This window comes from Haliotis asinina, chromosome 15, assembly GCF_037392515.1.
Source record: "Haliotis asinina isolate JCU_RB_2024 chromosome 15, JCU_Hal_asi_v2, whole genome shotgun sequence".
NCBI classification, from domain to species: Eukaryota; Metazoa; Mollusca; class Gastropoda; order Lepetellida; family Haliotidae; genus Haliotis; species Haliotis asinina.
In genome coordinates this window covers 20,183,057-20,199,740 of record NC_090294.1, presented here as the reverse complement: position 1 = coordinate 20,199,740, position 16,684 = coordinate 20,183,057, and the positions used below count along the sequence as shown (strand labels likewise).

General features: G+C 38.3%; 2 protein-coding genes across 2 annotated transcripts; one reads left to right on the top strand and one right to left on the bottom strand.

Annotated features, from left to right (window-relative positions):
• The first annotated feature begins 1,253 nt into the window (after positions 1–1,253).
• On the top strand, positions 1,254–10,085 carry LOC137265237 (protein MAK16 homolog). The gene is made up of 9 exons (XM_067800591.1): positions 1,254–1,550; positions 1,851–1,897; positions 3,180–3,422; positions 4,403–4,486; positions 5,579–5,633; positions 6,373–6,447; positions 6,936–7,082; positions 8,292–8,357; positions 8,839–10,085. Exons 1-9 carry the CDS (start codon positions 1,536–1,538, stop codon positions 8,989–8,991), a joined length of 885 nt encoding a protein of 294 aa, XP_067656692.1. The 5' UTR covers positions 1,254–1,535; the 3' UTR covers positions 8,992–10,085.
• A 648-nt stretch (positions 10,086–10,733) lies between these two features.
• On the bottom strand, positions 10,734–15,921 carry LOC137265297 (U6 snRNA-associated Sm-like protein LSm1). Its single transcript, XM_067800656.1, has 4 exons — positions 15,735–15,921; positions 15,504–15,572; positions 14,620–14,735; positions 10,734–13,224 (listed from the first exon to the last, which is right to left on the bottom strand). The coding sequence occupies exons 1-4, from the start codon at positions 15,778–15,780 to the stop codon at positions 13,051–13,053; spliced, it is 405 nt and encodes a 134-aa protein (XP_067656757.1). The 5' UTR covers positions 15,781–15,921; the 3' UTR covers positions 10,734–13,050.
• Positions 15,922–16,684: the final 763 nt, after the last annotated feature.

Genomic DNA, 16,684 nt, shown 5'->3' with positions numbered 1-16,684 from the left:
ACAAACAGAATTCAAATGCCCTTTTTTGCATAATTTACGTGCGTTCAACATAAACGACAAGCGTTATAAAATACATTTTAACCATTTATCCGTGCCAAAATTGGATATTCAGTTTGTCAGTAAATTCTCATTTCAAATATTGAGTTGAAGTCATCAATACATTTTTTTTTCATTTCAAGAAAACCAAAACATGATTTGGAAGACATACTTACCAAGAATTCATGCAAAGACAATCAGCCAGAACCCTTGCTATATGTCTGTATCAGTTCTATTTGCAGTAGCTTACCCCTTGGGGCTGAAGTAAAATGCATGCACGATATCCTGCAATATATACCCGTATTACAAAACAACCAAATTAATCAATTTTCAAACAGCCAATCGGCACCACAACTCGCCATGTATTCTATTTTATGGGCGACAAATTAAACAAGAGCAATCATTACCATAGAATGGGTTACGCTTACGTACATCAATAAAACCATCTGGTCAATGTCAAGTGGTTTGGTGGTCAGCTTGAACTTTTTGACCTTGTGTCAACGCATTGTGCACCTACCTCCAGGGATTGGGAAAGGCAGAGGCCATGTGATATTTTGCACATTAGAATGCAAAATGGCCCATTAAAATTTGGAAGTTGCCCATTCAAAATTCAGGAAATGGCTAATAATCCTGAAACTGGCTCATTGTAAGTTCTCTTTCCCAATCCCTGAACCTATTCTATTGTATGAACTCAACTACCCAACATGTATATATTTCTCATTTGGTGTACCATGTGCTTGATGACGGTGGCAGGATCTACATCGAAACGATACATCCTCTGCTATTAAGAAGTTGTCCATCCATTTGCCATCATGAAAATGCATTCTTTTGTCAAAGTTGACGAGAATGTGGTTTAGTACATTATTGCTTCTGTGTACGGATGACGAAGGGATGAACATCATGTGTAAGATAACATGAATACAATATTCGTGAAATGTGACTGAGCCATCCATTTTCCTTACATGTACATCACCATATCTTGTCTGTGACCTATCTCTATATAACATGTATCGTTGAAATAACTGTTGGCAAAATGAAATTGCCAGCAACAACAGTAGACACTTGCAGATTCAATACAATACATTTGGTGATTGTAGTTAAAAAAAGACACCCAAACAACACTGAAGACTTGGTGTTTAATTCCTTCTCGTGTGATTTCACTACTTCTATATCTCAACCCAGAAACTTGTGAACAGCGTTTGAAAAGAGTAGCCTCCCCTTTTGCACACGTTACGACATGCCGTATGTACATATATATATCAGTTGTCCAACGTTTTGTACACTTTTGTCTATCTCTGTGCATGTTGATATATACCCGCCATGCTTATTGTCAAAAAATGTTGATACAGTAATATAAATAAATGCAATACTCTTAAACTTCCGGTTTACGACAACATTCGAGCCGACTTCAGATAGAAACATTTCAGCACGTGTGTTTCGTAACAGAATGTATTCAAACAGTGAAACCTTTTAGCTGTGGAGTATTCTAACTGTCAAAGATGCAGCATGATGACGTGAGGATCTTCTACCATCCATTATGTCCTTTGCCGTTTCAATTTTTTGTTTGTAAAAAAAGTTTTTTTGAATGGGTATTTAGGATGATGCATTCATGTCTGTTTGTAATTTTGGTTTTTGATGTGGGCTGGGGGTACTGGCGGAACTCTTACCTAAAGTTGTTATCACGAATCTGATCATTAAATGTCACGATTCTTGTAGCCTATTTATCATGTTATGCTTACCTTCAAGTATCTATTTGTTACAAGGGTACATGTGTTTGCCACATTCAGAGGTTGAACATTGTGTTTCTCCCACAGGTAATCTGGAGCATCATAAATGATTCATTCTGCTCCTTCAAGACAAGGTGAGAATAAACAAAGATTAATGTGGTATAATTCATTGTTTGATGTTACCTGTGATGATGGTCTTCAGCAACCACAGGAATCCGATATTGCACCATAGGTTAAACATAGACCATAGATATTCACGCACATCGTATATATTAATAGAGTAAAGGAGCAGCAGCTGCCATATTGGATTGTCGTGCCGACATCAACTCGTTCCGATTTCAGGCCGAAATGTACGCTAAGAATTCGGTGACATTCAAAACTATGCACACGTACCTCTCAATTATACATTTCCCACACATCCTGCCTGATTACCATGACATGACACCCATTTTATTAACTTTAATACGTCCTCAAACTCGAAAATCAAACCAAAACAACTCTGGGGTGAACGTTATCCCGCACATTGTGTCAGTAACCCATTCTAGTTGAAACAGGGTCGGATTGTTGACACATGCTGTTGCATCAAAATTATGTAGATCAATGGTCATGCTGTTGACCACTGTGCAGGCACAATAATCCACTAGCAAATGGCTGGAATATTGCCAAGTGTATTAAACAACAAGCAAATGTTGTGTTATGTGTTTAACAGTTTATTGACAGTTTAGATATAAAATGAAAAATATATTTCGATATATCAGTACACTGTAAAAACACTTTCATGCATTATGAAAATATGCTTAAGAAAATAAAGAACTTTGGATGCTCTTGTCAAGTGAGAGACAAGTCATTTATTAACGGGTTGGCCTTGTCAGTTGGATTTTGGGGTATCACATGTCAAGGAATTGGTCATAGAAAACAGTACACATATTATTTTATGGTCATTTTTAAAAGTAATTTTTATATGAAGATGTGAAGTGTTTTGTGTTGGTGGGGGAAGTAGGCAGAAAAGATGTGAAAGTTAAGAAGGTGAATGTCATCCACAATGGTGACATGTATTTAAAAAGTCCAGTATTGGTTTGTCCCTTCATTATACTGTATCATTACCTGACTTAATTTATCATTTTAAACTGTATCCATACATAACCTGTGCTGATATGTCCATGGGCTGTGTCACTTGTTATATAGGCTGTCAAACTGTATATGGTGATGGTAGACCAAACTCCACTCTCTACAATACAGAAAAGGAATAAGGATTATTGGTTAAGTCTAGTGAGTGAAGTGTATACTTGTAACACTGAAAACCATGGTATCCATATTTTGATTAAGATAACAACCCTCAGATATTACTGCCCAGAATGTGAAATTTAAAATTGTTGGCATGTTGAAGAGTTTTTGAGATTCTCCTTCTCCTTTCAGAACCAAGTCACAAAAGTTTTGTCGAAATGAATACAACTTGACTGGCCTGTGTAGTAGAGCATCATGCCCATTGGCCAACAGCCAGTATGCGACAATACGAGAAGAGAAAGGCGTGTGCTATCTCTACATGAAGGTGATCGAGAGGGCAGCTTTCCCCAGCAAACTCTGGGAAAAGGTGAAACTCTCCAGAAATTATGAACAGGCACTCAAACAGATTGATGACAATCTGATCTATTGGCCAAGGTGAGTTAACTGTAGATTGAGGTAGTTTCTGTGGGGCAGTGTTAGTGATTAAAGCATTGGGTGGTCTTGCCAAAGACCCAGGTTAGATTCCCCATTTCTGGTGTCCCTCGTGTGTTACTGTTAGTGCTGAAATATTGCTAAAAGTCGTGTAAAAGGATATTCTCTCTCTCATGGTAGCTGTAGGTGAACATGGTGCAAAGACCTAAATGAATACCTTTAGTTTAACAGTACCTGATTGTCTAAGAGCTTAACCCAAACTATAAATAGATTCGACACATAAGTTTGTTGGTGAAACTTGGGAAATATAGGTAAATCATAGATGCCCAGCAGTCTATACTTATTGTAAGAGACACTATGACATTACTCATTTGGGTGAATCATTGCTTTGATTACACGGTGCCATTTAGAAAGTGGTCAGATGCAACATGTGTCACATTTGGGATTTCACTTTCATTTTTTCACTTTTGTGTGCTGGTGATTAGGTGCCTGACTCTGAGGGTACGGGTTCAAATCCCGGATGGGAATCAACCAGAAAAGTACTAGAATTTGTACTTTACTAAGAAAGTGAAATCCCCAATGTAACATATGTTGAATCCTTGCTTGTGATGTGAATCAATGACTTGTCTGGTCTGGTTTATTATTACCTGGCTGCTATCATATTTTTAAAATGCCGCTGAGTACAATGTTAAACAACACAATCATTATCATGCTTACGATCACCCCTCTCAAAGCATTTTTTAAATTATAATACATAAAGACATTTGGGTAAATTCTTATGTTCTTGTAAGTACCGGTAACGTTTCTGATGTTGATCATTTTGAGGAACATCATGGAAATATAAAATATTGTATCTGAACATCGAAAAAAAGTTACATCCAAGGAATGACTTGACTTTTTGTGTGTTGTGTAGTCTACTACACCCCTCTTGTACACATTGTGTTTTGGAATGGTGTTGCCATGGTTACTATTTTATCTTTCAGGTTTATTAGGCATAAGTGCAAACAGAGGTTCACCAAAATAACACAGTATCTGATAAGAATAAGAAAGCTGACTCTGAAAAGACAGTGAGTATTGTTCTATGACAGGTTTATTATCCCCTTTGTTTGAAAGACATTCAGGTATGCCTGTAGTATCCATTTGCTTGTTTCCTTTTCTGGAGCAGACTCCCTGTAGTGTCCATTCACTTGTTTCCTTTTCTGGAGCAGACTGCTAGATTGGTATACATTTCTTGCTGAAACTTGCAATACAGATCAGTCTAGTTGCAAACTGCAGTCTCTTTATGATTTGTCATTTTCTTCGACAAAATACCACCAAAATCATAAAGGTTCCTATACAGAGGTGAACTGTCATTATTTTTCCTTGAAGAAACTATACCAATCAGTCTTTGCAAGATTAAGAATTTACATGGCCTAATTGAGTTAACTGGGCTCTAATCTTTGTTTAAAGATCTTTTGTGTTATTATGGAATCATCCTCAACATCTCCAGGGTATACATTCCTATAGATCTCCATTACATGTCGAATGCATATATGGACAGATTATTTTATTACCTCCCTTTACTTGTTTTTTATCCACTCAGGTGTATACGCTGGGAAGTTGAGCGTACCAGTCTCACTTTCACTTTTTAAATTATCTGACTGAATAAACTTGGCAACACAATTCATGCAGAGGGACTCTGAAACAGGAAGGAGTTCCTGCATATATCTTTTTAAAGTTTTGGGCCTGACAATTTGCACTGCGGACAAACCTTTATAGCTGCAAGCACTATCTTTGTTGACACTTGTAAGCATTGTTGTAATGGTGGCTTAGCTGATTGGCTTCTTTGAGATTCAGTTCCAGTAAAGGTGAGTTAATATAGTTATCGGGCAGAGCCATAGGTACATCCAGGTTATAGTGGAGATTTATCAAAACATACCCTGGAGATATCAAGTGTGTTATGGAATTGGCACTTGAGATTCTAGATTAGAATAGGATGGATAAAATAGTTCTAATTGGACCTTTACCCTCAATATCTATCTCTGGATTGTCTGATTAAGGCTTCTGGGTTAACCATCTGTATCATACAGCTGAAATATTGCTCTGTACATTGTTAAACACCAATTACAAAAAAGTGAAGGTAATGTAGAGATGATCTTGACCTCCATGGTCTGTTGCAGGAAAAAGTTGGTGCCCCTCAGTCGGAAGGTGGAAAAGAGAGAATCAAGGAAGGAGGTGAGACTGACATGTTTTTCACAGACACCCAGCAATATATTTTACTGGATGTGTCATGACATAGCAGTTGGAATGCTTTGGTCATATGATGGACAATGCTGTGCTGCATTTTCCTTGTTTTAGCATGAAATCTTCATATCTTTCATGGCATGCTGCTCTCAACATACCAGTAGGGGAAGTAAGGTCTAATGTGTACTTGAGATGGCCCCTGTTGCAATACAAATGACTACCAGACAGGTCACGCATTTGCCTGACCACGAACAATGAAACTGACAGTCTTCTCTAAAAGAGACTACCTGGTGTCAGCCACAAACATAGGTAGTTTCCAGTAAGCAATGGTTGTTGTACAAGGCTAATAACTGTGCATGTAGTCAGGTTCAATGACTTTGTAGGCCTTGGTCGGCATTCACTGACTGCTTGAACATTGCCCTTAATTTTAAACCATTGATTTGTTTGGTCGAGACTTTCCAGACAAGCTGACATAATGTAGCAAGAGTATTGTTTTGTGAAGCTTAATCACAAAGCAAGCAACAAAATATCAGCTTTGGATCCTGGCCAGAAGTGACAGGTGTTCTCTGTGATGATGGCTCTCACTGTGGAATGAAATACAGATGATGTAGTATCTCATTAGTTAGTCATTAGGTGAAATGTTATTCTGGAGTTTCTGTGAGAATATTAGTATGAGTCATGACAAGTGTAGAAAAGGGTTCTTACTATCAACATGCATTTTTCTCTGCAGGAAAAGGCCTTTGCTGCTGCTCAGTTGACGACGTCGATTGAGAAGGAGCTTCTTGAGAGGTTGAAGAAGGGCACGGTGAGTGCAGGTTGCTGGAGGACCACATTTCATGAAACAGAGATCAGCGTTTGAGTTGTTAAGCTTGATGCATGCTTCTTTAGTCTGATAATTCTATGGTACAAGATATTTGTTTGCTTTGGTGAGAGCATACTTTAGGCAGTTGTCACTTAAGCTGCCCCCAACCCTACTCCTGTGAAAGACTTCCCAGTACATGTGTACTCAAAGGATTCCTCTTCAGAGTAGTTCAGGAGTGAGCAATGCATGTTTTCACTGCAGAGTCCATTCTATAATGCGTCCTTATTACTCAGTGTATTTCCTTTTTGAACTGGTTCCTAGTACCAAATAAAAATGTATCAGTACCTGTCTGATTGTGGTCCTGGTCAGATTATCACAAATCACATCAGTCTGAAATTCTTCTTGTGTCAGCTATCAGCTTGTTCAGCATTATGTGCAACTGACTGCTATCAATCCGTGAGTGTTGTATTGATGCCTGCGTCTTGTTACAGTACGGGGATATCTACAACTTCCCTAGCCATGCCTTTGACAAGGTGCTGGATGAGGAAGAAGTGGAAAGTGAGAGTGAGTCAGAGAAGGAAGGGGAGAGGGATGAAGAGGAGGAGGAAGAGGTAGAGAGGGAAGATGAAGAAGAGGAGGTAGGTGTATTAATTGCCCTTCATTTCAGTTGGGGGAGGATGGGGGAGAATCTATTATCATGAGAGACAGTGGCATCTTTTTATTACCATGATGTTAATAGGTTATACCTACAAATCATTAAAATCAGATTATACAGGTTCCTACCACTACACAAGTTTTGTATTTTATGATTGTTAATTATTACACAGTGTTGAGTTAGTTCTTCCAGCTAACTTTCATCTGGCCATTCACAGTGACATTTTGAGGTTGAATAACCTAACAATCAGGGTATGTGTTTTATATCCAGTTACATCAAAACGTGTAGGACAACGTGTTCTGAATGACAGCTGTGGGCTTTAAATGAAACAAACATTTGAAAATGTTGAAATTTGAAAGACTTGCAAAGGCAACTCATAAGAGTTATCTCCCTTTGCTCAGTGAACATATTAACTTCCCTGCTCTAGAATACTTGTGCTCCTTGCAGCACCACAAGGACAGGTCAGAGCCGCCATTTTTTTCAGGAGTTATTCCAGGTCGATTTATTATGTCACTCCTGGCCACACAAAATGCGTGCAGGTGCCACCTTGTTTTGTCAAAGGGAGACAAAGTGATTGTTTTGAAGCTGGTATGCACACTATGGTGGGACAAGACAGTTTCAAATGCTCACAAATTCACATATTCTCTCTCATCGTTGGCCATCCTTGAAAATATCCCCTATGTAGTTCCCATTTTTTAGTGCTTTATGTAAAACTAAGTCAATTTTCCTTATTGTCACAGTCAATCTCAGCTCAACACAATTTAACTAAACTTTTGGAATCAAAGATGTGAACAGTTCAAGTTCAAGTAAGGTGTGGTGCTATGGTAGCCTAGTGGTGAAAGCGTTCACTCGTCATGTCAAAGACCCAGGTTCGATTCCTTACGTAGGTACAAAGTTTGAAGCGCATTTCTGTTGTCCCCCACCATGAAGTTACTGGAATTTTGCAAAAATCGTTGTAGAACACAACTCACTCACTGTTTCAATTGATGAGAGATGTTTGTTGACCTGTGTTTGTGCAGTTCATGTCTGACCGTGTAGGTTATTTTGTTAGTATGGGCATTTAAAATGACTTGTCATCTGCCTTGTTATGCAAAGTGGCTCTTGATACATTCTGATAGGTTCAAAGTTTTGCCACATGCAAAACATGTAAGTACATGCAAAAATCATGTATCTGAAAATTATTCAATTACAGGGAGTTGGTGAAATTGAGTATGTAGCTGATGAAGACTTTGATGAGAGTGATGTATCTGACATGGAGGTAAAGAACTCATTATGGCAGTTTAATAGTAATGAGAAAGAAACCGTGGTTGATCATGATAGGCAGTACTGATTGTTCTTCATTTTAACCACTTTTTTGTCTGACTTGACGATTTACAGGCAGCTATCTATTGCTGTCAGTGTTTGAGTATGGTAATAAAAGATATACGAGTCTGACTAACAAATAAATATGGTGAACATTTTTGTACCTCTGCATCAGAGATATATTCCTGCTCAATGGCAACACCCATGGAGCTTGTGTGTCGTCCTGCATTTATATCAGGCTGGCAGTTGCATAGATGCTCATGGTGTTGATCACTTGATTGTTCAGACACGATTATTTATAGACCATCACCATATAGCTGGAATAATGTGGAGTGCAGCATTAAACAACAAATAGCTTGAAACAGGATAGTTACTTCTGTACTGTTGAAGCATGTTTGAAGATGGTGTTGATGTTACCTTGTTCCTTTCTTGTACAGGACATGAGGGACAGTGACTTGTCTGACAGCTCCTCCTCTGAAGATGACAAGCCCAGAAAGGCTGCACCTCGAAGGAAACGTCCCCATGTTGAAATTGAATATGAGCAGGAAACAGACCAACCATCGACATCCAAAGTCAAAGCTGTGTCATGATAACCACATGCTTATCAAATACTCTTACTCTCAGTACATGAAAACAGCACTTTATGGCATTTTTTATCAACTGAACATTTAGATGCTTGACCATGTAATTCTGTTAGGGATCTAAGTAAGAATATGTCCCAAACAATCTGGACCTGTCATGTAGCTGGAATATTGCTGAGAGCAGTTTTAAACAAAAATCAGACCGATCCTGATTGTAAATGTACTAGAATCATCATGTGGTCAGTCTCTTGTACTCGGTCAGTGGCATGTTTTCTCACCCTGGCATTGATTACTCATCATATCTATTACTGAATTGTTTGTTCAAGGTTGTATTATGTGCAGATCATATAGCTTGATTATGTTGGAGTGTGGTGTTGAAGATCAAACAAAAACTCATGCCTTGGACCTGTATCCCTGTGTTTATTGAGCTGAGAAGATCCGTGTTAGAATTGGCCATAGGGTGGTCAGAGTTGCTGACTGGTAATCGTATCCCAATTATGCAGGTCAGTGATCATGTTGTTGACCACTGGATTGTCTGATTCAGACTCAATTATTCACAGACCAACACCATATAGCTGTAATATTGGTGATGGTGGCATTAAGCATGAAACTAAACTCATTCACTCCTTGTTTTTCACCTTGCAAAGTGTTTATTGTTGATCGAGAGATGGCAGGACAGCCTCATCTATCTTCACATTGGGAGACAACAGCACTGACTGGTGGTATGATATAGAATGGTATAGAATTCTGAGGGTGGCCTGGATTAACAGAAAGTTTCAGAAACAGTTGTACCAGGTTGTGGTGCCTGCACCAGATTTGAGTATTTACCAGCTGTTCCAATGTAGCTGGAATATTGCTGAATTTGACCAAAGACTTGCTTGCAGCTGAGGGCTGTGTTAAAATTAACTGAACATTTATCCCAACACAAGCACTTCAAACATTCAGTGGCATGCAACCAACACAAAGAAGACAAACCTAACCTCAGATAACTTAAGGGAAACTATTTCATACCTGGCAAATGGTAGGTCTTAATAATTTGAGTATGTTGATGTACAGATGTTCTGTATAGCTTGACTGTTGAAATAAAGAAAAAAAGATGAATACAGGTGTCTACCTTCATTGTGATGAAAGTGGTCCACGTTAGTGACCATGTTAGTGATGACCGGGGTGATGGTTGTGGTTCCCAGCCAAACTGGCCCTTAGATACCCATGTTGCCGAGTTGGTTGACAGCTAATCATATCTCAATTACATATATGAATACTCATGCTGTTGATCACCGCAACATTTTGTTTTATCTGAAATACCACTGATTTGACCTGGCGCACAATCTATATGTTACAGTCAGATTGTGATTTCAGTCATTTCATGAAATGACTATGAGGGTGTTCCCATTTTGCATGAGTAATTAGCACAACATCCAAAAATATCATCAAATGCCCTGAACAAATTTTGAGTGTACCTAATATTCTATTTCGAATATCACATGAAAGCCAGGGATTCTGTGCAAGCATTACACTAAGCAGTAATGTTTATGAATAAGTAATGATGGTATCTCATCTTTACTGTTGCCATCACCACTATCACCACCCTCTGTGTATGACAGAAATTGTATCTCATAGATAAACCGACCTCCCTCTACAGACTGCATTTTTTGGTTCTAGACATTCGGCTTACACACTGTAATATACTGTACTATGTATCTTCATCCCACAGTGCCCTGTGTCATCATACAATCAAAACAAACGTGAAGTTGAAACTTTCCTGCAATGCTGTTTAATCAAAATCATTGTCAACAAACATGCTGAAATTAAAAATCGATGTGACGAGCAACCAGTAACTAATGAGATATATTTGAAAGTAAAGAAAGATCAAAAGTGACAGTTCTTTTTCATAAGAGAATGTTGAATGTCACTGATGTTTGATCTTTAGGTCGCTCTGACCCCAAGCTATCTAACGCTTCTTCGGTGATCGAGAGCGGACCCGCCAAATGTGGCACAATTGTCAGTATGTATTTTGTAGTACTCAAAATAACAAAGTCATGGCTCATAAAACATATAATGCCAAAAAATGAAAATGTAAGAAAAACAAGCGTACTTACATAAACATCTTGTAAAACAAAGTAACACCTGGAATAACATGCTACAAACTTAATCTTTAGACATACTGAGGGAGATATTTTGTCCTTTTAATAAATGACAGGGTGAGTGAATGACTCTTATATAACCCACTCTGATGTGAGACAAAATGCCTCAAATGATGGTGTTGACATTACCTCTTAGGTGAAGCCCATGAGCTGGGGTAGGATGCTGACAATCCCAGAAACATATAATTTGGATATAACGTAATTCATGACCCTGACAATGGGGTGTCCTGACATGCCCAAGGGACACAACTCTGTACAGCAAATACTAGCTCCTCAGTGGACATGGCCACCGATGTCCTCTGTCACCATGGAATCTGATTTGATATTGTAAACAGATAAGTACAGGTAACATTTATCTTGTTCATTAGCTAAAACACATTGTCTTGTGTACATGTGGCAACGTTCAATCTATGCAGAGCTTATGTTCTTAACATAGTTGTCAATACATTCATTAGGAATACAAATATTCTTTGTTTTCTTTTACACTGCTTTGAACAATATTTCAGTTACAGCAAGGTAATTTCAGTTGTAGATTTATAATACTGAAGGAAATTCAGAAGTGACATAAGCCTTTGATGAAATCATGATTATTGTGCCAACAAAAACAGTGGACAGAAAAATCACTGGATCTTGTCTATGTAAGGGACACAACTCAGCAGATCAAACTGAGGCAACATGGGCAGCAGGACTTCTTCTGCTCTATTAACACTCTGGTACATTGTAATACAATATGCCCACTGATTGCACAGAGTTTTGCACAAACATTAAATTTACAAAAATGTATTTTTCAGTACTGCATTCAGAGGGAGCACTTTCAACATGAATCTATAACCTGAGACTTAATCTACTGTAACACTTTGACCTACCAAACAGTTCTTGAGAAGACCTGTTTTAATCTCTAATTAGTCATTAACACACAGACAGTGGACTACAATAAACACACAAAACATTTTGTGGTAAATCTAAGAGAGTCAGTAAATAAAATCAACTGACTTGCTTTTTCTCGTTGTGTGCGGCTATCCTGATAACATAAACATGAATTCAAGAACAGTAGGAATCTGTTGCTGATTCAATAAATGTTCAATAAAACATCTCTTCAATAAAGAACCTTCTGAAGTCTTCACATCATACCTACTTCACTGGATACGAAACATAAAGACATCTCAAGAATGACATCAACCAATGAGGGGATTTCAGTTCAAACTGAACGATTTATCAAACATCTTCAAGTACACTGAACAAAATGAAATGAAGTTCTAAACAAGCAGATCAAATCGTTTCCTGCTTCGACCATGCCTTCAACTGTACATACTGATAACCTTAACTTGATTTTGAGTTCTTTGTTCATAATGACTATTCTCTTCACACTTATGAATATTTCATCATGTTTTCACAAACTCCAAAGCTTCTACACTCCCCTCTTGCCAATATGCAAAGGTAAGTGAGTGATTGAGTGAGTTTGTTTTATACCATTTTTCACAATATTCCAGCATCATGATGGCAGGGGACGTCAAAAATGGGCTACACACATTGTACCCATTGTGTGGTATTGAACCTCGGCTGTTCGGATGTACAAACTGACGCTTTAACCACTAGGCTGCCCCACCACCACATAACTATCAAAAAGAACAATATGTATAACAAACAATATATGCATCATGAATGGTTATTGAAACCAGCTCAGAAAAATATTCCGGCTACTCAAATTATCTTTTAACACAGCACAACACTGCAACTTCATGATGTGTATGCCCAATATCATTTCATATGTCCAATATCAACCAACCTTCTGTAGCATACAACAAGGATACCAAGACTGGGACCTGAGTGTAATTACAGCTGTTTACCATTCACGATACCATAACAAAAGCACCCTCTGTCCCCAAAGAGCTCATTTCCAGCATCTGACAGAGTTTCACATCACTCAGAAGAACTCATCCATGACGGAATGATCGTTAGGCTGTAGACCTCTCTCCATCAGTGCCTTCTTCTTCTTTTCCTCCTCCTGCTGCTTCTGGAGATGTTCCTCTCTCTGCATCTCTAGTATTTCATCTATTGACACTTGCTCCAGGGGTAGGTTGTTCTCGTTCTCCAGATCCTGCAGTGACAAACACACACATGCATTTACTCTACTTTGGCTTGTTGTTTAATGCCGCAGTCAGTAATATTACAGCTATATGGAGGCGGTCTGTAAACAATCAAGTCTGGACCAGAAAATCCAGAGATCAACAGCATAAGCATTAATCTACTCAACTGGGGCACAATGAGACTCATCAACCAAGAGAGCAAGTCTGACCACCCAATCTCGTTAGTTGTCTCTTATCTGGATCTTTACGGGCATTGCCACTTCTAACAGTACACCAGTTGTACCTTAGAGAGTTAACTGAATGTGGGTAAGAATGTTCAAGGTGGTGTAGGTTTCTGACACACCCCTAGTGAAACTGAGGAGCATGATGATGATCTTGGCAGATTGAAAACAACAGTATGATTCAGGCAAATCTGGATGTTAGTCTTGATACTGGTGTGCCCAATTCATGGTGAATATGCCTCCTCACATGAAATTACAACATACATCTTCTACTTAAAAAAAGTTAAAGAGGGTCATGACTTGCCTTCACACTTAATACCTTCACATAATACCAATACTGATATTTAATTACTCCGATTTTGGGTGAAAGTCTCCTTGTACTCTGCACATCCGCTAACAAGGCAGCTTAAATCTTACAAAACAACACTAATTCTATTGATAATATCATTTTTGATCATGTCATGGTAAGACTGAGTGAGAGAAAGAGTTTAGTTTTACCTCACACTCAGCCATATTTGAGCTATGTGGTGGCAGTCTCTAAATAAGTGAACCTCAACCAGACAATCCAGTGACCAACAGCATGACCATCGACCAATGCAAATGGAATACAATGACGTGTCAACCAAGTCAGGGACTCTGACCACCTGATGCTATTAGTGACCTCTTTTGACAAGCATGGTTTACTGAAGACCAGTTTTCACCTTGATCTTCAAGATCTTCATGGTAAGAAATAATAACAATACTTACAAGCTGTTTGATGGAATTAATCACAATTAATGATAAAAATACAGAGAACATCATGGCAGGTTACGTGTGCATGATGTATTGCACCATATGTCCATTTTCATGCTGCTCAAAAGAAGTCATAGATTCTGTAGTAAATGAATGATACACTTAATTGGTTGTTCCTTAACCTTCTGTGAGTAGCATTTTGTAACTAATGCTAGAAAAATGTCTTAGAAAAGCAATTTTTTCCCATATCATTGAAACACAGATACACACAGCAAATCTGAGAGTTCAAAATTCAATTTCACTGTCAGCATTGTCCAAATGGTAACCTGACAATGCAAACACACAGTGGAAACATTTTGGCAATAAGAAAATGCACTAATTTGACCAAGCCTGAAATATGTAAAATACAACAATAGACTTGGTGAGTTAAGTCTGTAGATTGGTCATACTTACAATTTCCCCACATAGCACAACATTCTCTCCTCTCACAATGAAGATGCCTCGCGGAATGTCGCCAAACTTCTTCCCAACATGAATTCTCTCGATTGTTCGGTGCAGGACAAGGTTTGCTGCACAAACAAACATTTCAGGGTAACTTTATCTCCTTGTTTATTGTGTTTATATAAAGTTGGTAAACAAGTGTTCCGTGTACGGATAGGATATGGCTACTGCTTCCATTATTTTGACAACTCCATTAAATAAAAAATAAATTTGACCCCATATCAGTCTAATGTCTTTCTATTGATGTCTGAACAATCTCAATTATGTTTTTCTGACTTTGTGGGTTTGAGTGGTTACAGCTTAAACAGAACCTCCTTGTAAGTTGACCCAATAAACAATGCACCCATTGGCAATATCAGAAGGGGTGGTTTGGTAGCCCAGAGGTTTAGGCATTTGTTATCACCTTATATTAGGTGGGGACCTAATCTTGATGTCATGTATTTTCGATGTTATGGGATGGATGGCTCTGGATTACAACTGCTAACAATTTATGAATCCGCCCTAAATTTTAATCTGCCAAGATCTCACTGCATCATCACACTACTTGATGATGTTAATTGCCTACGTCATCCGTTTTGGGATATACTATTTACTTAACAAATATGACACTGGAAAACAGTGCTTTAAACATGATGAAATCTACGTGACTAAGTGGGGTTTCAAAATAGACACGTCATAGTGACAGTATGAAAAGATCAGACCTCTAGAACAAATAAAAAGCTCAGTAAAATGTAAATGATCGTTTGAAAAGTGTATTTTTTAGAATTGATAAGAGGGCATGTTTAAGGAGCATTTTCATAATAATTTTATATTCTGCTGGCCCTTCAAGTACGTACCAAATTGATCAATGCTCCGTAGAAACCCTATCAACGTTCTCCCATCTCGTAACACCACCAGAAGCTTCTCTGAAAAAGAACATGTACAAAATTACAAGTGTTCACGAATTGAGAAACTTGTATCTGACGAATGATTCCATTACAAAATTTGAGCGAAACCCCAGTGAAAAGACATTTCTACGCGAGTGAAGGACAGAATAGCTCGCTACCTCTTCCGTATCTTGTACTTACTATCTATCTCCTGAATTAAACTTGCAGTGCCTGGAAGATAATTCATTGTGAACGACACCTGTGATTGGAAACTTCTTACCGCGAGCGAGCATGGGTGATTTCGACCTTCACCTTTGTTGCGTGATCGCTCAACACAACGCTAGACTTTTGTTATAGGTTCCACCAGCAGGGAGCTTTGTCGTGGTATGGAGCTTGAGGGTAACCACGAACGGGAACATAAATCCGAACAACGCTTTGATCAACAAAACTTCTTCGTTTCACATTCTCCACAGTTACATGCATGATTTAATTGATCTAATATCAATATATGAGTCTTGTCCAGTTCACAATACGCCTTTTAGCAAAAATAAATGCATTAAAAAGATAAGATGTTTTTTTCTGAAACGCATAGACAGACATATCCTACTTGGATTATTTAACCCCCTGGATGCCGAGTTTTTTTTCAGGCGCACATTTTCATAAAGTTTGAAAAGTGAACGTTGTGCGAGATTTGCGCTCGCCTGGTCCTGGATCTGCGTAGGCTATGAAATTGCACAGACATGTAGGATATTTGATTTCCTATCCGTTGGTATAAATATAATTGCGGCTACCTCAGGGGTTTGAGAAAGAGACACTGCTAAAAGTTGTCCAAAACTTTTGTGTGTGTTCAAAAACAGTAAATTTCTCAGTTTTTTATCATGCACCAATAAAAGCACTCTGCTACGATTTTTTTAATTTGGCATCTTTACGGGAAGTGTCAGCGAAGAAAATACAGCTTGATATCTGAACGACATAAGTGTATATGAAATGGATGTATGTGCTAATGCATAACGTCATACTCACAAAATAAAAAATGACCCGCAATAAATGTCAAAAATCGATTTTCTACTATTACGTCAAACGACGACAGAGAGGTCATGCACGTATAAAGATAAGGGGGCATAACTCAGCTATGGTTTACATTAGGTCAA

Bases quoted from the DNA above. Each gene is read 5' to 3' on its own strand.
- LOC137265237 (XM_067800591.1), top strand. The intron at 5,634-6,372 runs GTGAGACTGACA...TTTTCTCTGCAG, and splicing joins AGAGAGAATCAAGGAAGGAG to GAAAAGGCCTTTGCTGCTGC. The intron at 7,083-8,291 runs GTAGGTGTATTA...ATTCAATTACAG, and splicing joins GGGAAGATGAAGAAGAGGAG to GGAGTTGGTGAAATTGAGTA.
- LOC137265297 (XM_067800656.1), bottom strand. From the start codon at position 15,780: ATGAATTATCTTCCAGGCACTGCAAGTTTAATTCAGGAGATAGATA. The intron at 15,573-15,734 runs GTAAGTACAAGA...GTTCTTTTTCAG, and splicing joins TTTAATTCAGGAGATAGATA to AGAAGCTTCTGGTGGTGTTA. The intron at 14,736-15,503 runs GTACGTACTTGA...TTGTTTGTGCAG, and splicing joins ACGGAGCATTGATCAATTTG to CAAACCTTGTCCTGCACCGA.